Source organism: Oncorhynchus tshawytscha, linkage group LG02 (genome assembly GCF_018296145.1).
Source record: "Oncorhynchus tshawytscha isolate Ot180627B linkage group LG02, Otsh_v2.0, whole genome shotgun sequence".
Classification (NCBI taxonomy): domain Eukaryota; kingdom Metazoa; phylum Chordata; class Actinopteri; order Salmoniformes; family Salmonidae; genus Oncorhynchus; species Oncorhynchus tshawytscha.
Window position 1 is genome coordinate 62,873,117 of NC_056430.1, and position 24,066 is coordinate 62,897,182.

General features: G+C 40.9%; 1 protein-coding gene across 2 annotated transcripts in view; it reads right to left on the reverse strand.

Moving 5' to 3' along the window:
• Nucleotides 1-23,591, reverse strand: part of LOC112265049 (protein kinase C alpha type) — a 213,795-nt gene extending 190,204 nt beyond the window's left edge. Inside the window, exons 1-2 of one of the 2 annotated variants that reach the window (XM_024442060.2) lie at nucleotides 23,225-23,591; nucleotides 22,182-22,213 (exon numbers count right to left, since the gene is read on the reverse strand). In XM_024442060.2, the coding sequence (XP_024297828.1) occupies nucleotides 22,182-22,213; nucleotides 23,225-23,391 (199 nt within the window). In that variant the 5' untranslated portion in view covers nucleotides 23,392-23,591. The remainder of the gene's footprint in view (nucleotides 1-22,181; nucleotides 22,214-23,224) is intronic. The other variant, XM_024442068.2, reaches the window with a different exon arrangement.
• Between the last annotated feature and the right edge of the window lie 475 nt (nucleotides 23,592-24,066).

Below are 24,066 nucleotides of genomic sequence, written 5' to 3' on the forward strand. Positions count from 1 at the left end.
TGGGCCAACTGCGCGCCGCCCTATGGGAGTAGAATGCGTTGATCTCTTCATATATCCATCACTGACACATTCTACTCAGCAGTAATCAAAACCAGGATCACACGATTCTTAAATACATTTTGTTTATTTTATTAGGTTGAACTGAGAGTTGACTATGGCTTCATTTCCACTGGAGTCATTGGGTGTGACGTTTTGAACAGTGTGACAGTTCCTATTAGCGACTCCATAAGCTCCATGGCTCAGAGGGAATGCCCCCCACCACACACACGAAGAGAAATGTCTCCATCTCACCCCCTGTGTGTTCTGTCCAGGCCAATGTGATGGTAGATGCAGTTTAATCAAGGTAGAAGCTTATAGCCCATTAGATTGGGCTGGAGACATTAGCAGAGGAAAGAGAGGCAGAGTTCTCAAGGAAATAACAGGGGAATGGGTTGATAGTTATTTGGTAATGTTTTCTGAGAGTGGGTGTTCAGTGAATGTAAGAGCGAGAGACTCTTGATGTTGAATGTATGCATAGAGCAGTACTCAGAATGAAACAAGAATTCAGTTGAATATGTGAAGCCTGATAACACATACATATTTGAAAGTATAAAGCTGAATGTGGACACGTTGAGATATATATCTATATATATATATATTTAAATTGCATAAAATCCCAATTTTAACTTCATGAACCATATGACTCAAATGAAAACTTGGAAGACAGCAATTGCAGTATTGTCAAACAATGTGCTAATGTTGTCTCCCTCAAGGCCATGCAGCAAAGAGAGTGTGCATCAATCCATACAGAATGAGATTGGCTCAAAACAATGGAAGCGGCTGATGCCTCAAACCACAGCTCAACTGATACAGACAACTTGACATTTCAATTCAAATCCAGAGGAATTTTTCAATTCCTGTCAATAACAGGTGAACATTGTGCTGACTGCAAACATGTTTCCGAAATGTCTACCCATGTCATTGTCCTTTACTTATTTCAACCTTCACAACAAGACTGTGGTTCCATAATAAGGCGCTGTTCAGATGGCAAGTCGCGATTGGAAACGAGAGAAATTAGAAATTGTTTCCTGGGAACCAATCAAGTGAGAGAAATGAGAAATGGTCTGGGACGCAATGCTTCCTGGGAAGCAATCAAGTGAGAGAAATGAGAAATGGTCTCGGACGCAATGCTTCCTGGGAACCAATCAAATGAGAGAAATGAGAAATGGTCAGGGACGGAATGCTTCCTGGGAACCAATCAAAATATTCTTAGACCTGCAAGCAGACAGACTTAAGAATTACGACCCTCTATGACTATGATCAATAAAATCCCCATATGTTCTATGTTGGTGTGAAAATGACATGCCTTTGCAGTGTTGTATCCTCCCTATGGCTTGGCTTGGACCCCGTCTCTTCCCAGTACCAGTTGGGAGGGCACACTGCTTGCGTCACGAATGGCACCCTATTCCCTACATAGTGGGCACTGGTCAAAAGTAGTGCACTATATAGGGAAGAGGGTGCCATTTGTGACTCAACCTGGACCAGCCAAGTCCGCTGCCTTGGCAACCATAGTGCACATATCACAGATGCAGAGATATCAAGTTCCAGGATCATGTCCAAATGGATAACGCCACATGGGAAGAAAAACCACCCCAGGCCTTTAAAAACAAAGTACAAAAAAATGATGCAAATTCAATTTATATTTAAGGTTCAAAGAAGGAAATTACTGCAAAGCACAGCCTGTCACAGTCATTTAATGTGAAAAGAAAATGAAAGAAGCCCTAAAACTGTTTTTCCGATTAAATATATCCTTCCTCTGAGAGCCGGGAGTTCTTCAACAATAAAGCAGACTGGAAAAAAACATAATCAACCACACAATGAGAATAACTCCCACGGAGTTGAATCAATGCTGTTTGCACAGTCTCAACACCATGCATGTAGACCTATAACACATAATAGAAGGATCTTTGACACGTGCTTTATACTCTTCGCTGCATATTATTTTGACATGGCTGTCTGTGGCTGCTTAGCATCATTTCCAGCTAAAATAATCTGCGTAGCAGACATAATAATAAGAACAGCCACTTACCAATGCATTACACATGCATTACACTGTACCATATCATCCCCACTAAAATGGGATTCGAGGATTAAAAAGAATCAACTTGACTCTCCCTGTTCCTATTCTAGATAAATCCGTGTTTTCTTCCATTAGATTATGACATTATCAAAACAAAAATCCAGGCAATTAAAGTTAAGATTACATTGTCATTTTGGGTCTGGCACATTGGTCTGCACTCCATCATCTACCTAATAGACCTGTAATGCATTCAGACAGTAATACCCCCACTAATCCCTGTGTTAATGTCCAAGGGCCAGGCTGCACCTCCTAGGGATTACATAACTAATTTCTCCATGTTAAAAGCATCCTGATCCTCCTAGTTGCAAAGTGGGCTAACAGTCTAAGACATTTTTAGCACTCGGATCCATGTTGCATGCGATGCTGCCAGATCTATGACTGATTAGATGGGTGCACTCATCTAATTTGCATCATTTCATACTGATGGAGACTAGAGAGTGACATCATCAAATGACTGGTTATACTTAGTCAGCACCCTAATTGTTCTTGACCATGTGACCTGGCCAGGAAAAAAAAAAACTCTGGGCCCTAGTTACACAAACATAAGCAACTCTTTACAATCTGATCAGGGCAAGAAGTGGGGCTAGATCTGAGACGGTAAAATAAATCAAAAGGGGAAGCCAACCACAGTCGATTCAAGAGGTTTACCCCTTAAACAGTGTTTTGAGAACGGCATAGGAGCATTAGTTCAACAAATGTATGGCAGGAAACATTTGTTAGGCCGTTATGATTGAAGAAGTGTAAAAGCTCATGTTATATTATTAAAAAAAGTTAAAGGTATAGGTGAAACAGAGAGAACAATACAAAAAGAGAGAAAAGTGAACTAGACTAGAGTTTGCTAACAGATGTAAATTAAGAGTTTGACATTAAACAGACATCAGCCCAAACAGACACAACAACGTTCCTCCCCAAAGCCCCTCCCTGTCACACAGAGCAGAGCGCTAGCTGGTAATTAATGGAGCTTGGGGAAGCAGCTCAGATTCGCGCCTGGTTTTTGCCACCGCTAATACTTGGGAATGTCACAGAGCAGGCTCCAGTGCAGTGCTAAGCTAGGAAAGGCAAGTCAAGGCTATGCTACTGTACGCTATGCTAGCTAATGCTACTGTAGGCAACGCTATGATACTGTAGGCTACACTATGCTATAGTCAACCAGATAGCACCTTCACTCCACCTCAGCTTCAATGTCAGCTAACGTAAACTCACCCCATTCCGAAAAATGTGCTTAACCGCGACATTCAAACGAGGCTACAAAGAAAACTAATGGGACTGTAGCGACTGTGTTGACTTCAAAATCGGGGGTGTGAACTAGGTTTCTATTCAAGCGTTGATCGACATGGTAATGGCTCTATAGTACTAACCCTCCGTTACATCGTGACGTGTCATGTCGTAACGTACAGCACGCATAAAGCAACTATTTCTGTCTTACAATCTCTCTCCACCAGGTGTAGCACTTCTCTCATCGTTTAAAAACAAGAAATGGACAGTGACGGGGGTAAGGGGGATACCTCTTCATTTTTTGTCATCATCATTGCATGCGATCATCATTCTCAAAGCAGCTGTTTACTTCTAAGATCACTTTAGCACCACCCTAAAAAAATTGATTCAAATTCGACACAAACCTTCAAATAGGTATGTAATGATACATTATATAAACTCTTTATAGTGTTTTATTTACATTTTAGAGGCGATAAGGTGATAAGTTGGACAGATCGAGTGAAAAAAGCAATTTTCCCACACAACATCTCTCCTTCTCACTATCACGCATTAGTTTCACTTCCCCACCCGCCATTTTTAAAAAGACCCTTCTTGAATCATGCAGAAATGGGCAGCGTGGATGTCATGTAATTGATTTAGTTGGAAAGGGGAGAAATTGTGCTTTACAATGGTATTGACATTACAGTTGATCTGGAAGTATTACGTTTTTGGGCGCTAAAATAAGGGCAATTGTACAAGTTTACGTTACAGCCTGTGGTAGAGCGAGGCTCTGACTAATATGTACTTTTCAGGTTAAACATGTTAACTTAATTGGCTGGCAGCTTGTTGTTGTTTAGGCTCACAGGCCAAAGTTTCAGATAACATGGAAATGGCATCGCTGTGACTTCTGGAAGCGGGGGAAGCATAATTGGTTTCAATCTTCTCTGCTTGTTCGCTGAATATTAGTCAACACAACGTTGCATTACCATCACAAACAGATTGCTAATACATGCCCTTGTAGGTTATTTCCACATCTCCATATGCCCCATTTTCATTTAAATGAATTTAATTCCTGATGCCATTTCCCCATATTGGGATCGCACTGCCAGTAAATAAGCTAAATTACAGTTCATAACTAGGTAGGTTGTGTGGTAAAAAGCTGAGGAAGCAAGCAACCTAGTCCAGTTGCTGTTACAGCTGCCCTCTTTAGCTGCTAATACAGCGGTCATAGCTGCCCTCTTTAGCTGCTAATACAGCGGTCATAGCTGCCCTCTTTAGCTCCTAATACAGCAGTCATAGCTGCCCTCTTTAGCTCCTAATTCAGCGGTCATAGCTGCTAATACAGCGGTCATAGCTGCCCTAGCTCCTAATACAGCGGTCTGCCCTCTTTAGCTAATACAGCTGATAGCGGCCCTCTTTAGCTCCTAATACAGCGGTGATAGCGGCCCTCTTTAGCTCTAATACAGCGGTCATAGCTGCCCTCTTTAGCTCCTAATACAGCTTGCCCTCTTTAAATACAGCAGGTCTGCCCTCTTTAGCTGCTAATTCAGCGGTCATAGCTGCTAATAGCTGCCCCTCTTTAGCTCCTAATACAGAGGTGATAGCTGCCCTCTTTAGCTCCTAATACAGCGGTGATAGCGGCCCTCTTTAGCTCCTAATACAGCGGTGATAGCGGCCCTCTTTAGCTCCTAATACAGCGGTGATAGCGGCCCTCTTTAGCTCCTAATACAGCGGTGATAGCGGCCCTCTTTAGCTCTTAATACAGCAGTCATAGCTGCCCTCTTTAGCTCCTAATACAGTAGTCATAGTGATCCTCTTTGGTCCCTACAGTGGTTACAGCTAACCTCTGTCTTTAAAAAAAAAGGTACACCATGCTCAGATGTACTTCTGTATGGAGCTAAATCCTCTATACATTCCAGCCAGATGTGCAATTCTTTCATCTCCGAACAAGCCGTACATCTAAATCTGTCAAATGGAGCTAGAGTAATAAGTTTGTGGATTTAATGAACAATGTGCTGTCGTACATTTGGACACACAGGCTTAAAAAGTAACATTTCAGTTTTAGGAAAATATGGAAAAGGTGAAGCGAGTGAACCCATCAATAGAGAGGATTTCAATATTAATCCTCAACTGGTCTCTACTTGATGCAGCATACAGTCTTCATTTGAGATAAAAAATCAGGGGCAATTAAGGGGAATTACATAAAATAAGGTATCTTGGCCAACATGAGCTCATAAAAACCCCTTTTCACCTTCTTTCAGTTTCACTTAAAATGTTCTCTCCTTGCAACAAAAGCGCCCAGAGTGCTTTCCGATATTTCACAAACTAAGTATTTCTCCTTTTTACCCTCTCCCAGAAGCTTAGCCTAACACAGCTACACCATCGTCAACTATGCCATTGTTCCACTCCCAAAAGGTTCTTAGGACCACTTGAGAACACTACATACCACTCCAGATACATGAACCCGAGATGAGAGCAGTTCCTGGATCAGCTCAATAGAGGACCATTACTGAAAAGGTCAGCGGAAGTGACAACAGTGAGGCACACGCAGTGCTACGATTGACTGATACCGATGATTTGAGGCCTCTGGTGAAACAGGACATTTACAACTGAGACCATGTCTAACGTCTTACCTTCTGATTATAATGTGGAAGACTGTGAATGATCAGTTATTTAGGCCGACATATTTGACCAATTAAATGACATATAACTACAGGCCTGAGTTCAATTTAAATCTGTGTTCAAGGGTAACCTGGCTCAATATGGATTCCCCCTCTCAAAAGGTAAAAAAGGACCACACATCTGAGCGTACTCAAACGCACCATATGAAAGAAAAAAAGCAGAGTATACCTAGCCTTATACCAAGCAATATTGAGCTTAACTGGTTCAATCTGTTCTAATTATAATCTCAAAATGGTACGCACCCTATCAGTCCACGGAATCCAAACAGTCTAATCAGTGTAATTGTAACTGCTGAATGGCGTTCAACATCTGGGAAAATATCCACGTCGGGCAGCAGGTGAGCGAATGCCAGAGAATATGGGGAGGCGGCTTGTGGAACCATACTTTGGTAAATGTATTCTCTTCACATTGGCCGGCATCATGAACAAAGGGAGTCGGGAGCTCCCTCCCTCTGCACAAAATAAAGCACTTGCACAGCCGCTGTACTGCACAACGGTGCTGAAAAATGACAAGACGACAGGGACACAATAAAAGACTAAACCAGACACTATTACGCACTACAGATGCACACGATGTAAGCATAAGCTGACAAAAAAAATGGACTACCGTCATAGACACTTCTATTCATTATAATGACATTTTTGCTTTGTGATGATTTTCACTATTTATCAAGGCCACTTATAAATGATGTTTAGGCTACGGATGTTTTCATCCTCAGTATTAAAAGAAGTCGTTACCATGTTCCAACACATATGGTTTCTGTTGTAACAAAAAGGCACTCCACAAACAAAATTTAATGAACACTTGAATTTTGGTGGTTTTTGTTTTGACATATAGCCTACAGTAACAAACTAATGAAAATGATAGTGTTATTTAAAATAACATGTTGTACTCTAATAATGAAATGTATTGATTACTCTGTTAGAATGTTGCAGTCAGAACGGCTGCTCAATTAGCTTGAAGGCAGGTCCCCTCGAGGCCCAGCTGTTCTAGTGTTAAAGTTCCCCAGCCATCACATCTCTGCACCAACATGGGGGATTTTACCTCTCCAATTTCCTCCTTTACACGCCATGACAGCTTTATGAAGTGGATGGCTAGAATCCTATTAAAACAAGCTATGCTTTAACAAGGGCCCGTATTCACAAAGCTTCGCAGAGTAAGAGTGCTGGCCTAGGATCAGGTCCCCCCCTCTTAAATCGTTATGATTTAAAAAGGCAAAACTGATCCAAGATCAGCACTCCTACTCTGAGACGCTTTGTATAGATCCACTAGAAAACATTATAGAAGAGCGTCGTTAGAAGCTAAGTCCTGAGAGAGCGTGGTTAAGACCTACTGGGTCCGGGCATGACAGGGATAAATGATCATTGACATAGCATGGGAGCTCCAGAATGCTCTAGAAAATGGAAGTTGTTGCTCAGTTCATGTAGGCGGAGGGTCAACGGTAAATGGTGTAAGGGAAATCCAGCTGCCGCCAAGTGCCTTGCGCACAGAAGTGGGACATTTTGTGCGTGTCACTTCATGTTTTCATAGAGACTCAGATTGAGTAGATTTACTCGTGGCATTGATTAGGGTTGCAAAATGCCTGGAACTTTCAATAAATTCCCCATTTTTCCATAAATCCTGCTATGAGGAGCCCGGATTTCCTTCTTATTCCTTCCTGATTTCGAGAATCCTCCAACCAGGATTTCAGGAAAACCACGTAATTTATTGAAAGTTGCAAAAATTTTGCAATCCTAGTATTGATCATGAGTAGAGTGCTAAACCCTCATAATCCCAAAAGGGATTCTTCTTCATTGATGAAGTCCACGTAGTATAAAAAAAACAATCAATTCACTTTATTTACAGTAAAAGCTGCTGTTAGAGCAGGCAGCTGAATAGCAGCATGATATGCTCCAAGCCGCCTAACCTACACTTCAATAATTTACTTAAAAGCTACAATATGTAACATTTTGGGCGACCCAACCAAATTCGCATAGAAATGTGTATTATAGACCTGTCATTCTCATTGAAAGCAAAACTAAGAAGCAGTAGATCTGTTCCATGTAATCTATTTCTATGCTTCATGTTCTTAAGTTTAGTTGTGTCTTTTACGTTCGGTTTTGTACACCAGCTTTAAACAGCTAAAAATACAGTATTTTTGATTACGTTAAAGATATTTCACTGCGGTGCAGATGGTACAATGATTGTCTGCACAATGACTGCTTGTTTTGTCACAGACTAAAATTAGGCTAACTATTTTAATTTTAGCAACCAGGAAATGGAGGAGCGATTCTGCATAATGCATCTTTAAAGCAAGCCAGTTTTATCTACAAAATGTCACAACATTCAGACCAAGTCAGAGCTAAGGTCATATTATGTGAATTATGGTTCAAGTGACAGTTGCAAATACAGTAGCTATAGCACACATTAGTACTTTCTATAGAAAGCCTATGCATCTAGAGGATAAGAGGTGTTGACATTGGCAGGTTACAATGAAGTGTCCGTCTCCCTAGTTACCACAAGTGGAGTGTGTCTGTTCTATTTACCCTAGAGTCATTTTGCTCCGCAAACAACATTAATTTAATACAAGCACAGACCATGTAAACATAAGAGTCAAAGTGGATGACACCTTCAATGTTCAATGCATCTCTTTGTCTGGCACAACACAATACTGGTGAGCGACAAGCAAAATAGCCATTGAAAAGACAGAAAGCATCTTGGTAGCTCGCAGTTCAAAACAACTTAATATAATAGTTAAAGATGCACTCCGCAGAAATCGCTACACCATTTCCTGGTTGCTAAAAGTCTAGTAGTTGGCCCATTTCAGTTTGTGTGACAAAAAGAGCAAGTATAGTGTAGAGAATCATTGTATCATCTAAACCGCTGTGGAATATATTATTCATAACCCAATATATTGTATTTCAGCTGCTTGAAGCTGGTGTACAAAACTTAAAAGTAAAATAAGTCAAAATTAAACTTAAGAATGGGAAGCATAGAAATAGCACACATAGAAGATATCTACTGCTTCTTAGACTTGCTTTCAATGAGAATGACAGATGTCTCACATTTCTATGTGAATTTTGTCAGGTCACCCCCCAAAATACATTGCAACTTTAAAAAGTACAATTCAATAAATATTTGATTACAGATTCTTAATCTGGCTATATTTTAGCACGAGAACCTGTGGATTATCGTGAATAGGTCTGTTCTTAGACATGACGTGACACGGAACAGTAATGGCAAATCAGGACACATGACATAGTCAACACTCCCATTCATCCTGTATGCTTATGATTCCTCTCCCGCTGGCGTTAGCTGTGTGTTGTCAACCTGGTTCTGTTATGATCAGCCTGCCAAGTCATAACCGTATGACAGAAGCTCTAAAGTCCCCTCCACCAACATAGTCCAGACCTAGCAGCCTCTTTCCTTTGGGATGTGAGCTGTACTGTCCAGATACATCTTCTCAATGGACAAGGCAACAAGATCAAAGGACCTGGCTCCAAGGATTAGTGTGGGAAAGCTTCCGGCACTTTGCTAGTGGAAAAACAGTCCAGCAAAAGGGAGCTTTTCATCTGATGTATGACGTCATCTGGTGTATGATGCCAGCGGTAACATTGTCAATATTATTCTTAGAGTAGCAGTATTGAGAGTACAAAGCATACTGTGGAGTAGACACTGGTGACAGTCCTGAGGGCCTTGTCTGTATTCTCCTCCAGTCTCTCTTTTCTGTCACTTACTCGTCCTTTTTCCCATCACTCGCTCTCTGAGAAGAAAAGTACGTGAACAAGAACAACTGTTTTCAGGCTGACAACCAAGAGAAAGGTGATTGAACAACAACAAATATTTGGCCTTTTTCCGGCAAGGGTTGCAATCAAAGCTCTGGCTCTCTTCTTGGTTTGATTGCTAGCCTAGTCACTTCAAAGCATCATGCTGAGAAACTGGTTTGGATCAATCATGTATCAACAGGGGGTTATTATCTCACGCCATACAGGTGTCAGTGGATGCAATTCCAACCATGCTGGAATTCTCTGGCGAAAAAGATTTGAATGAATGTGCAGAGTAGAGGTCGACCGACTATGATTTTTCAACGGCGATACCAATTATTGGAGGACCAAAAAAAAAGCTGATACTGATTAAAATCGACACACACACACACACAGTTGAAGTCGGAAGTTTACATACACTTAGGTTGTAGTCATTAAAACTAGTTTTTTAACCACTCCACACATTTCTTGTTAACAAACTATAGTTTTGGCAAGTCAGTTAGTCATCTACTTTGTGCATGACACAAGTCATTTTTCCAACAATTGCTTACAGACAGATTATTTCACTTATAATTCACTGTATCACAATTCCAGTGGGTCAGAAGTTTACATACACTAAGTTGACTGTGCCTTTAAACAGCTTGGAATATTCCAGAAAATGATGTCATGGCTTTAGAAGCTTCTGATAGGCTAATTGACATCATTTGAGTCAATTGGAGGTGTACCTGTGGATGTATTTCAAGGCCTACCTTCAAACTCAGTGCCTCTTTGCTTGACATCATGGGAAAATCAAAACAAATCAGCTAAAACATCAGAAAAAAAATTGTAGACCTCCACAGGTCTGATTCATCCTTGGGAGCAATTTCCAAATGCCTGAAGGTACTACGTTCATCTGTACAACCAATAGTACGCAAGTATAAACACCATGGGACCACGCAGCCATTATACCACTCAGGAAGGAGACGTGTTTGGTCTCCTAGAGATGAACGTACTTTGAAAAAAAGTGAAAATCAATCCCAGAACAACAGCAAAGGACCTTGTGAAGATGCTGGAGGAAACAGGTACAAAAGTATCTATATCCACAGTAAAACGAGTCCTATAATTGACATAACCTGAAAGACCGCTCAGCAAGGAAGAAGCCACTGCTCCAAAACTGCCAGACTAAGATTTGCAACTGCACATGGGGACAAAGATCATACTTTTTGGAGAAATGTCCTCTGGTGTGATGAAACAATATAGAACTGTTTGGCCATAATAACCATCGCAATATTGGAGGAAAAAGGGGGAGGCTTGCAAAATAGCTGGCATCATGAGGAGGGAAATTATGCAGATATATTGAAGCAACATCAAGACATCAGTCAGGAAGTGAAAGCTTGGTCACAAATAGATATTCCAAATGGACAATGAATACTTCCAAAGTTGTGGTAAAATGGCTTAAGGACAACAAAGTCAAGGTATTGGAGTGGCCATCACAAAGCCCCGACCTCATCCTATAGAAAATGTGTGGGCAGAACTGAAAAAGCATGTGCGGGCAAGGAGGCCTACAAACCGGACTCAGTTACATCAGATCTGTCAGGAGGAATGAGCCAAAATTCACCCAACTTATTGTGGGAAGCTACCCAAAACGTTTGACCCAAGTTAAACAATTTAAAGGCAATGCTACCAAGTACTAATTGAGTGTATGTAAACTTCTGACCCACTGGGAATGTGATGAAATAAATAAATCACGCTACTATTATTTTGACTTTTCACATTTTTAAAAATAAAATGGCAATCCTAACTGACCTAAGACAGGGAATTTTTACTAGGATTAAATGTCAGGAATTGTGAAAACTGAGTTTAAATGTATTTGGCTTAAGTGTATGTAAACTTCTGACATCAACTGTATGCATGCATGCATATATATATTTGTAATAATGACAATTACAACAATACTGAATGAACAATGAACACTTATTTCAACTTAATATAATACATGAATAAAATTAATTTAGTCTCATAAATAATGAAACCTGTTCAATTTGGTTTAAATAATGCAAAAGCACAGTGTTGGAGAAGAAAGTAAAAGTGCAATCTGCGCCATGTAAAAAGCTAACGTTTAAGTTCCTTGCTCAGAACATATGAAAGCTGGTGGTTCCTTTAAACATGACACTTCAATATTCCCAGTTAAGAAGTTTTAGGTTGTAGTTATTATGACGCATCGACTATTTCTCTCTATACCATTTGTATTTCATATACCTTTGACTATTGGATGTTGTTATAGGCACTTTAGTATTGCCAGCCTAATCTTGGCAGTTGATAGGCTTGAGGTCATAAACAGCGCTGTGCTACAAGCATTGCTAGGAGCTGCTGTTTGAGTGAATGATTACGAGCCTGCTGCTGCCTACCACCGTTCAGTCAGACTGCTCTATAAAATATCAAATCATAGACTTAATTCTAATGAAAACACACAGAAATACGAGCCTTTGGTCATTAATATGGTCAAATCCGGAAACTATAATTTTGAAAACAAAACGTTTATTCTTTCAGTGAAATACGGAACCGTTCCGCATTTTATCGAACGGGTGGCAACCCTAAGTCTAAATATTGCTGTTACATTGCACAACCTTCAATGCTATGTCATAATTCTGGCAAATTAATTACAGTCTTATTTGGGAAGAAATGGTCTTTACACAGTTCGCAAACTAGCCAGGCGGCCCAAACTGTTGCATATACCCTGACTCTGCTTGCACTGAACGCAAGAGAAGTGACAAAATTTCCCTAGTTAAAATTGCCTGCTAACATGAATTTATTTTATCTAAATATGCAGGTTTAAAAAACAACAACACTTTTGTTAAATCATTAACCATATGGTGAAGTTGAAGTACAGTAGGCACCGCATTGATTATATGCAACGCAGGATAAACTAGTTAACCTAGTAATATCAACAACCATGTGTAGTTAACTAGTGATTATGTGAAGATTGATTGTTTTTTATTAGAGAAGTGTAATGCTAGCTAGCAACTTACCTTGGCTCCTTGCAGCCACAAGGTCCTTTTGATGCTGCACTCGCCTAACAGGTAGTCAGCCTGCCACGCAGTCTCCCCGTGGATTGCAATGTAATCAGCGTCCAAAAAGGCCAATCACCGATTGTTATGAAAACTTTAAATCGACCATGCCGATTAATCGGTCGTCCTCTGGCACAGAGGCAGATAATTAAGCGGTCAGTCCTGAAAGCATATCCCTCTGAAATAGTCTCTCCATCAACACATCTGGCCATGTTTGGCATGTAAAACGGCTACAATTCCCTGCCTCTCGAATACTAACATACCCTGTTCAAATATCAAAAAGCATTTCCCCTAGTGAATAAATCATTCAATATGAACGGATGGGTTTCATTTCGATGCGGTACAGCTACATTGTCGAAAACAGAGGTTTTAAGGGAAATCCAAAATGGCCGTTTGTCTTGTAAAGTCATTTCTGCTCAGTGTGTAGCTGGGTATCGCTCCAACTCTCTGGGGATCTCCCATCACAGCATGGTGCTGCCTGTCTGGTTTAGCCTAAAAGGCACACAGTGGTAGTACTGACATATTTGGGCTATTTTGAAGGGATCTCTGCCAAGCAGGCTTTCCCCATGTCTGCATGGCCACAAAGACAGACACAGCAGCTTTGTTGGATCTAAAGTCATAATCCAACCACACAGCCCTGGAAATGGCCTGGATTAACCAGTGGCGATGGCAAGTCGTTTACAAAGTAGAGACAATCCATGACACATGGATCCTGTAGCCTGGCTCTGAGCCCATTCGAGTATGCTTATAGCCTATTTGACTTTAGTATGTACAAAATAAATGATGACGTTGCTGCCTTGCTTTCAAACCGAGGTATTATGTTATTAGAATGCCCATATAGGTCTACAGCATTTTAATAATGCCCAGCACTAAAGTGAGTTGTGGTGAGTTGACGATTAGATACAGTCCATATACAGCATTTTAGTACCTGGCACTAAAGTAAGTCGTGGTTGAGGGTTTTGATATAGGCCTAGATATCTAGCGGTGGTACTGTAGTAGCTCTCAGGAATGACGGATGTAATGGAGGTTCGCTCTGTTCCTGCTGCTCAGCCCTAGGGGCCAGAGGTGCTGTTGCATCTGTGTGCATACATGGGCTGGAAAGGAGGGATTGCCTAGGTTCTATGTGGCCTACGGTGGATGGAGAATCCAGAGGCTGTACCAATGGAAGGTTCAGGGGGTTAAGTGATTTACTCCCAGGACCAGAGTCCCTTTAATCTGCCCGGTTCCCCCTGCCATCAGAATGGATTGGAGGACTAACCCCATAGACAGACACACAGAAGCTCTACTAGAAAGCCCTTTCTGTATTCTCTTTCACTATTGTGATGAGCAGCAGCTAAAATCTGAATCATCAGCTTGGGTATAATTCAAGGTCATGACCTTAGCTTTCAGAGTAATATGAACGAGCCTGGCGCTAACCCGAGGGCTTTATTGATAATTTCCCTTAGGATGCTGTGGAATGGAGAGAATGTGGAGTGAGAGAGAGGGGAAGAAGTGGTGGCTACATCTGCTCTACCCAAGGCAGAGTGCACTGTAGCGGCCAAGCTCTCTGGCACTCAGCACCAGGGGAGGAGAGCCCTATTATTAAAGCCCCAATCCACAGCCTCCGAGGAGATGCGCTGGAAGCACAAGTCACATAACCCTGGTTGGTTGACACAGTTGGCCTCTGCCTGTCGACTGGTGTCAACAGTGGGTCTGTTTATGGCAAATTCTCTGTCTAACCTTGCCTCACTGACTGGTACCAACACTGTCCATTAAAAGGGGATTTCAGGTGCATTTTGTGATAAAGCCATCACACATCCCCAAAGAAGAGATGGTATTCATTACACAGTATATAAGGCCTTGTAAACCCAGGGGAAATATGGCGGGGAAAGAGTATATGGAATACTGCAGATCATTTGCAGTGAAGACAGCACCATGGAGAAATAATGCAACCGTAACCCATTGAGGGTTGATGGTGCCATAAAAATGTAGCAGAAAATGTAGCACTTGTGTGACGCCAATGATTATGCAGTGAGTCAGAGCATAGCAGCACACAGTCTGGCAGTCACTCGTCTTGGTCAAAACATTTCTAAACTATATATATATATTAACAAAGTGTCAGTTACAAAAAATAAATAAATAACTGTACCTTGCAGAAGTACAGTCAGAATACAGGTACAGGCTGAATTAAGCATAGAGAGAGAGTGCTAGATACAACAGGACCAACTAGTCAAATGAAGAGTGCTGTAGTCCCCCATAACAAACTACCTACCTACCTATACTATAAAAGGTTTTTGGATACTAAGGAACGGACCCAGATTAGGCCTAGTACTGGACTAAATAGCACTTTCAGTGGAGAATCTCCATTGAGAATGTTTTGAATCCAGAACTAGACCTAATCTGTCTTGCTGAAACTAGTCGGTACAGCAATATAAGGCGAGACAAGCTTAAAAATGTACTGCTGAGAACCAACTCCAAAACAGGGGAAGGCAGATGGGAGTCCTCGGAACCTAGAAAACACACCTGGTTGGACTGCGGGGGAAAGTAAGTAGAGGTTGACCGATTAATCGGCAGTGCCGATTATTGAGGGCCGATGTCAAGTTTTCATAACAAACAGGTAAATTTGGACGCCGATTACATTGCAATCTACAAGGAGACTGCGTGGCAGGCTGGCCACTTGTTACGCGAGTGCAGCATCAAAAGGACCTTGTGGCTGCAAGGAGCCAAGGTAAGTTGCTAGCTAGCATTAAACTTATAAAAAACAAATCAATCAATCTTCACATAATCACTAGTTAACTACACATGGTTGATGATATTACTAGGTTAACTAGCTTGTCCTGCGTTGCATATAATCAAAGCGGTGCCTGTTAATTTATCATCGAATCACAGCCTACTTCACCCAGACAGGTGATGATTTAACAAAAGCACATTTGCGAAAAAAGCACAATCGTTGCACAAATGTACCTGACCAAAAACATCAATGCCTTCCTTAAATTCAATAAACAGAAGTATATATTTTTTTAAACCTGCATATTTAGTTAAAAGAAATTCATGTTAGCAGGCAATATTAACTAGGGAAATTGTGTCACTTCTCTTGCGTTCAGTGCAAGCAGAGACTGGGTATATGCAGCAGTTTGGGCCGCCTGGCTCGTTGCGAACTGTGTGAAAATGATTTATTCCTAACAAAGACCATAATTCATTTGCCAGAATTGTACATAATAATGACATAACATTGAAGGTTGTGCAATGTAACAGCAATATTTAGCCTTAGGGTTGCCACCCATTCGATAAAATGGGTAACGGTTCCGTATTTCACTGAAAGAATAAATGTTTTGTTTTCGAAATGATAGGTAATTTAATATGGTCAAATCCGGAAACTAAGGCTCATATTTCTGTGCGTTTATTATAATTAATTCTATGATTTCATATTTGATAGAGCAGTCTAACTGAGCGGTGGCAGCAGCAGGCTTGTAATCATTAATTCAAACAGCACTTTACTGCGTTTGCCAGCAGCTCTTAGCAATGCTTGAAGCACAGCGCTGTTTATGACCTCAAGCCTATCAACTCACGAGATTAGGCTGGCTATACTAAAGTGCCTATAAGAACATCCAATAGTCAAAGGTATATGAAATACAAATGAAACAGAGAGAAATAGTCTACGCATCATAATTCCTATAATAACTACAACCTAAAACTTCTTACCTGGGAATATTGAAGTCTCATATTAAAAGGAACCACCAGCTTTCATATGTTCTGAGCAAGGAACTTAAACGTTAGCTTTTTACATGGCGCATACTGCACTTTTACTTTCTTCTCTAACACTGTGTTTTTGCATTATTTAAACCAAATTGAACATGTTTCATTATTTATGAGACTAAATTGATTTTATTCATGTATTATATTAAATTAAAATAAAAGTGTTCATTGTTCATTCAGTATTGTTGTAATTGTCATGATTACATACATACATACATACATACATACATACATACATACATACATACATACATACATACATACATACATACATACATACATACATACATACATACATACATACATACATACATACATACATACATACATACATACAAATTGGTCTTGGCTTTTTTGGTCCTCCAATAAATCGGTATCGGCGGTGAAAAAAATCATAAAATCTGTCGAACTCTAAAAGTAAGGACACAGGGTAGAGTTGACCTTTCCGTCCTCTGTCAACACAGGATGTGCACAAGGATTCCCTTAGCACTGTCTAAACAAGCCCGGAGCATGAGATGAGAGCAGGTTGAGAGGCCACTGTTCGTCAATGGGACAGGAGGGAGGTTCCAGGGAAGGGGAGTGAGTGTGTTATCACGTCTCCTCTGGGTCAATGTTTGGTTTGAACATGGTTAAACAGGTCTGCAAACACAATGAAAGTGAACAGAGACACACAGGCTTGGTTTGTCTGTGATGCACTGGTTATTGGTTGTATTAAGTCATTTTTGAATAGAGAGAACAGGACTTAGAAACCTTTGTTATATGTAAATATTTGTCTAAATTTGTTCAGGTATTATATTGGACTGATCTAACTCAATTTGACTGTTTAAAGTTCAAACAAGAGAGAAAAAGACTCCATTTTGTGGCACCATTACTATTACACTGCCCATCCACATCTCTCATTCATGTACACTACATGTCCATAGTCATATAAGCATTGCTCTGCTCCTACCCCTCCCTTGGGAGATAGGTCTCTGCTCCTCTCACATGAAGAAACCTATTATTCCTCCACTCTCACCAGCACCACAGACCATTGGAAAGCATCGAGCAAAAATCCACTACCACCTTTCAAAGACCCATTCAACCCTTCAAACCATCAATGGCCTTCCATGAAGACACTATTCCCCGGGCTCCATTTCTCCATCCATACTCCAACCATAATGGAAGAGAAGGTCTGAGGTAGGTTGTTTTGAAGCCAATGGTTGTGGTTGGTTTATCATGGTTTCAATATATGCTAATGTATGGACAAGCCTGCCAGGCGACTATGTAAGATCTAAAAGCAGACTTCTCCATGGTCATTTATATTTTAGAATCAATTGATATACATTTAGGTAGAGTATATGATGGGGCGGCAGTGTAGCCTAGTGGTTAGAGCATTGGACTAGTAACTGAAAGGTTGCAAGTTCAAATCCCCAAGCTGACAGGGTACAAAATCTGTCGTTCTGCCTTTGAACAGGCAGTTAACCCACTGTTCCTAGGCAGTCATTGAAAATAAGAATTTGTTCTTAACTGACTTGCCTAGTAAAATAAAGGTTAAAAAAAAAACGATGTCGCTAGATGGGCTTAAATGTTAAATTGGGCCAATAACCATCAATGGAATGCTTACGCTAACTCCTCCATTCAATATTAGTGGTAATACCCACATTCTTACCATTTGGATGAAAGACTGCTATCATGTTTTAATGGTACAGTTTATAGAGGCTGGGTGTGGAGCCATGCACAAGTTGACAATGTGGCAACAGCAATTCCTAAGTAATTGGGATATGAATACAAACGCCTGCAGGTTAACTTGCGGAATTGGATTCCACAGAAACAGGATTGTCTGAGGGTAACAATTGGCACAAATGCCATCTCACATGGTGACTACTTGCACTTGGGTAAACATGAGGGCTTGTTCACCCTTCACCTTTAATTACTTGTTGAGTGTTAGCTAGTGGATATGATTTCTCTGTTGGCTAAGGCTTCTGACAAGCTCTATGTACTGTCTGGGGATTCCCATAACGAAGCGATAGGGAGAGATCTTGAACTCTTAAATCATCAATGTTGCTTTAGTTGGTCTGAATAGACTAGATATGAAATAATCCATGGGGGATTGGTAGCTAATGGTTTTAGAATGGAGACGAATATGACGCAAGCTCATTTTAAATGTCTCGCATACAATTGTTGGAAACAAGTATGTCGAGTTCACATTTGATCACCAACAAATTAATTAATTCCAGACAGTTTGAAATTCCAGAAAATCAAATGCAACTTCAAATTTCATGCCGGCACAGAAAGCCCAATAGGATAGGTGTATCATGTCTGTACTCAACAGAAGCCTCCCAATTTCCAAGGAGTCCCTTAATAATTGATGAGATGACAGGTATTTTTAAGTGGGACCTTCAGCTTTTGAATAACAGGGATGTTACCTCCTCGCCTTCATCTTGATACGGTGGCTATTATTTATTTAGCAGTAGACTGAGGAACAGATTTATAACAGGGGGGAATGCTGTGTTTTCCAGAGTGGCTGTAAAAACCACTGCTACCAGCTCTCTGAGTAAGTATATGGAATGGATACACAGATCAGTCCCTACAGCCTACTAGGGGAGAAGAGCAGCTAGCACCGACACAGTGTTGCTGAGATCTCTAATGCATATCTATAGTATGCTCTGAATGCAGGGGTTTGGTGTAGGTCTTTAATAGTGCACTGTGATTTCTACATGACCAATAGAGACTATAACAGTCACGAGCGATGCTGCGATGGTGACAGAACAAGACAGAGACAAAAGGGGCTTCACCAATGGTGCTTTGGCATACAGCTAAAAACATGTCACCGCAGTACCTAGCCCTGACTCGATAACGAGCAGGCTTTACCATCAAATATTCGGGCACCGGCAAACACTCTGAGCAAAGTGCATCGCACCTCCAAGACACACATACAAATGGAGGAGTGTCTTTATCGATCACAGTTCCTAAGACCTGGAAGACAGGCTCCATACACACAGATGCATTATCTATGTATTTGTCTATGTACAACACATAACTTACGATACACACATGCATGCAGAACCTGAGCACACACACACACACACACTTTCGCTCTCTCTCACTCCACAACAATAAAATAAGTCATATTCCAGACAAGGGGCTTCTGAACCCCCAAGAGATCAAAAAGCCTTCTCTGGCGCGTGTTTATCCTCGTACTCCAGCAAATGGATGTATTTTCCTGCCATTTAACAGCAGCTCTCAGAAGACATCCTTTCAGAACGGATCACATTCAACCAACGGCTCAGTGATCGCAGGTTAACATCATCCTGGCTGGCTGAAGCAGCAGCACTTACCATGAGGCAGGGACTCTCAACGCTGGCTGGCAAGATCACCACTTTCCACATTACACTACCATTCATGTTCAACAGAGGATGGCATATATCCGAGGGGGACACCACTTAAGCGCAAATCAACATACTTAACTGGCATTCAACCGCTATTGCTAATGAAGTGTTTGCTCCTTAGGAAAACTTCCCACTTTGCTCACATTCTTAATCTTCTAGAGAAAGGACGAGAGTGGGTTTTTCCTCAGGTATTACGCCAGTTCATTGGAAGTGCAGCCATGCAGGCGATGCTTTCAAAGAATAGGAAAAAGTATGTTTCCAACAAAATCTACTTCAATCAGTGTAGATTAAGGGGAGGAGACAGGTAAAGAGGATTTTTAAGCATTGAGACAATTGAGACATGGATTGTGTATGTGCGCCATTCAGAGGGTGAATGAGCAAGACAACAGATTTAAGTGCCTTTGAACAGAGTATGGTAGTAGGTGCACGGCGCACGGGTTTGCGTGTGTCAAGAACTGCAATGATGCTGGGGTTCACACTCAACAATTTCCCATGTGTATCAAGAATGGTCCACCACCCAAAGGACATCCAGCTAACTTGACACAACTGTGGGAAGCATTGGAGTCAACATGGGCCAGCATCTCCTTGCAATACTTGACACCTTGAAGGGTCCATGCCACGATGAATTGAGGCTGTTCTGAGGGCAAAGGGGGGTTATCCTCAATATTAGTAAGGTGTTCCTAATGTTTTGTACACTCAGTGTATGTACAGTATATATATAGCCTATATACAGCTTAGAAACCTTTGATAAATCCTGGTAACTGGTACCTCGATAAAACATTTTCTTGAGACAAAAGTTTGTCTTTTCTCAGCACGAGCACAGCCTACATTCTTCAAGTTTAGTAATGCCCTGATGGGAATCGGTAAACAAGAATTTTGAGATTATTGATGGCACATGGAAGAGACACAGACCCAGTCTGACTAAGGAGACTTGGCAAACTACAGGCGAATGCCATTAACCCCTCTGACCTAGCCTGGTTAAAGCACAAGCAGATTCCGCTGCCAGGCTACAGTACACTATTCTAAGTCCCAAAGGGCACCCTATTCCCTATGTAGTGCACTACTTTTGACAGGGGCCCATGGGGCTTTGGTTTTGTAGAGAAAATCTCATATTTCCATTTCCTTTACAAGGCCTATTTGAACTCTGGCATCCATGAGATTGCCATGTGTGATTTGATTTCATGTCAGTCCAGTTAGTCAGCTGAGAATAATGCATGAGGATTCATTTCTCCATTTAATGTTTAGCAAGTAGTCCCCAAAACATCTAGATCTGTCTTTCCAAGAGCTGAGGAGTGCATCGTAAATGTTCTCACTTTGATATCATAAATAACCATATTTTCTTTTATCGTAGACCATCAATTCTTCACACAGACAACCACTAAACATCAAGCTATCCCTTAGCATTAGCTGCATAAATCCAATTAAGATGATTTAAGTCTCAAAGTGCATTTGAAGAAACTCCTGAGACTCAAACAAAAATGCCCGGAGAGTAATGACAATTCAAAGTCTCTACGTTGCGAGTCATTGGCTTTTTAAAAATGTATAAATAACTATTTCTTCTTCTTCTTTTTTTTTTAAAAGAACTGCTTCAAACGACCTGAAATGGTAATGAGATTGGGAAAGGGAAGGAAACAGGAAACAGTCAACATCAATCCATGCCATTTCTTTGAGTGATTAGACCTTCTGAGTGCTGTCACAGATACTTTAACCATTATTTTCTGTTATTTACGACTTCATATTCCAGTGTGTGTGTGTGTGTAAGGAAGACATCATACTCCAACAGCACAGACAAATGTAGGCCTACTGGTATCTCTCAAACTCTTTGAAAGGTAAGTAACTCCAATAAAAATGTCAACATTCTATAGTCAATGCAGGTGCAAATTTGAAAGTTGTGAAAATTCTGTGGAACTTCCGCCGCATGTTTACTGTGAACACTAACCATTATTACAGGGAATCAGACAAATTATGCTACGCTCTGCCTATTGGCTACTTAGCTTATTCAAGACCATCTCAAATTACAACACTGCCCCTTTAAGAGAAAAAAAGACTGTGCTCTCTGATGGCAGCTGCCTGTTCCTTGCAGCTTAGAGGGAACGGGAACATTGCCTACCTGTATCTCTCAAACTCTTTGAAAGGTAAGTAACTCCAATACGAATTGCAACATTCTTTAGTCAATGCAAGTCAAATGGACTGGTCCTCTTGAATTAATGCAGTACAAAAACACACAAATGAGTATTACACTGCATGGAGGAATGGAGCTGAGTGAATGGACGTCAATCAATTTCATTTTTACCTTGGCACTGGAATCCTTGCTTTCCAAATCCCCTGTGAAAACAGATGAAAGTGAGGAATGAAATAACAAATAGCATTAAACTGACAGAAACACAAACAAACACGTTTACCATATGAAGCAGAGACAGCAGTAGTCTCCAAGACTTGTAAGTCTGTCTCAATTAAGGGCATATTCAGTGGGAAATGTTGAATATTAAGCTCAAAATTGAGGCAAGACATCTAGAATACTAGCTCATTGAAATGCTGTGTGGATGAATAGGAAAGGGGGAGCACCTTTCATATCTTGCAAGAGGGGACATGGGGGATGAGAAGCATGAGGGGTGTCGACTGCCCTTTAATATTGTTATTTTTTCAGTTGGCTATATTTTGCAAAGCAAACCTCGAGTAAAGGTACTGTAGGATAGGCTGCAGTCAGAAGAGAAAAACAAGTAGCCTAAACTGTTAAGATGTTTCCCAAGAATCATTACTTAGGAGTATTTTAGAGGCCATAGGTCGTAACTGTAAAATTATGTTCACTCACTCAAGATGACATCTCTCTCTGTAGCGATCAATACATGGTCAAGGAAACACAACCCCTTGAAGAGGAAGGTTGGTCAACATGGGTGCGTCTTCAACCACCCAACATACCGAATAGTTACCACTTGTTACTTGTTTCGGTTTTAGAGCCTACATTTCGTTGGCAAGAAGTTATTATTTCAATATTTATCAAAAACACGAGGACTAGGATAAATACAACTTTTACAATTTGTAACAAACATTAAAGTAGGCGCGCTGTCAGTTAATGTATAGTTTATCTAGCCCACTGTAGGCAGAAGGGATTCATTTTCTTTGGGCTTGCATTTCGAGGCACATTATAGTCAAATGTTGGTTTTAAGATGTCCAGCTTTGCCGTGGAAGACCAAACATTCCAGTAAGGAAATAAGTAACGGTGCAGCACAGTTAGCTATGTAGGGAAAGTGACAAGAGAATAGCTGGTTGAGAAGACAGCGGAGTTCTCCAAAATGTTCAACAGGCAGAAGCCATCTGGAGAGGAAAAGCGCTTACCAGATAAAGTCGGTGCAGTGACTACAAAAAGTCGGCTGCTTGAAGAACCTTGCAGTGAATTTGTGGTCCTTCACTTCATGGACATTCTTCTGCCTCAAAGCTCCTTTACGAGCGAACCCTTTCGCGAAGTCCCCGGTCCCCTCGTTGAATTGCGTGACATCAGCCATAGTCAAAAAGCAACGTTATTCCTCTCTATCCAATGTATATGCCTATTCAATCCAATGTATTTCCACGCGTACTGTCTTTTGCCACTGAGCAGGAGAGGCGGTCAGACTGTAACTGGACACACTGTTCTATCTATGGGCTTTCCCTTGCTGTCGCTACAACTACTTTTACTGACAGCTCCACACTGAGCGCTTTGCTTCCTTCTTTCACTTGAGCTGACGTCACTACAATTAATCGCCTGGTGGGAGGGTAACTGTCTGTTGGAATTTGGAAGATTGGAGCGTCACCCAGTGGTGTAAAAGATACTGGCAAATGTTTGGGTTAAAACAATTTACTTTAAGAGAAACTACATATCAGTCATATCATAGTCAGTGCTTGACTTGGCTAAAATGTATTTATTATGGAGTTCCTGCACCTAAATTCAAACAGAACCAGCGGCCAAAATGAGTACTGGCACCTAAGTCAAGCACTGATCATAGGTATCAAATTTTTATCCAATGTGTTATGTATGGCTTATTAGGGACAGTTCGACATTTACTGTGGGGGGAGGGTCATATTTTCACATGACCCTCCCCTAATGTTTACAATCACAAATAACAATAACAGTAATGCCCTACAAAGGCAACACCGTATCTATGTTTTTTTTACTGCAAAATCTCACTTCAAAGTCTTTTTCT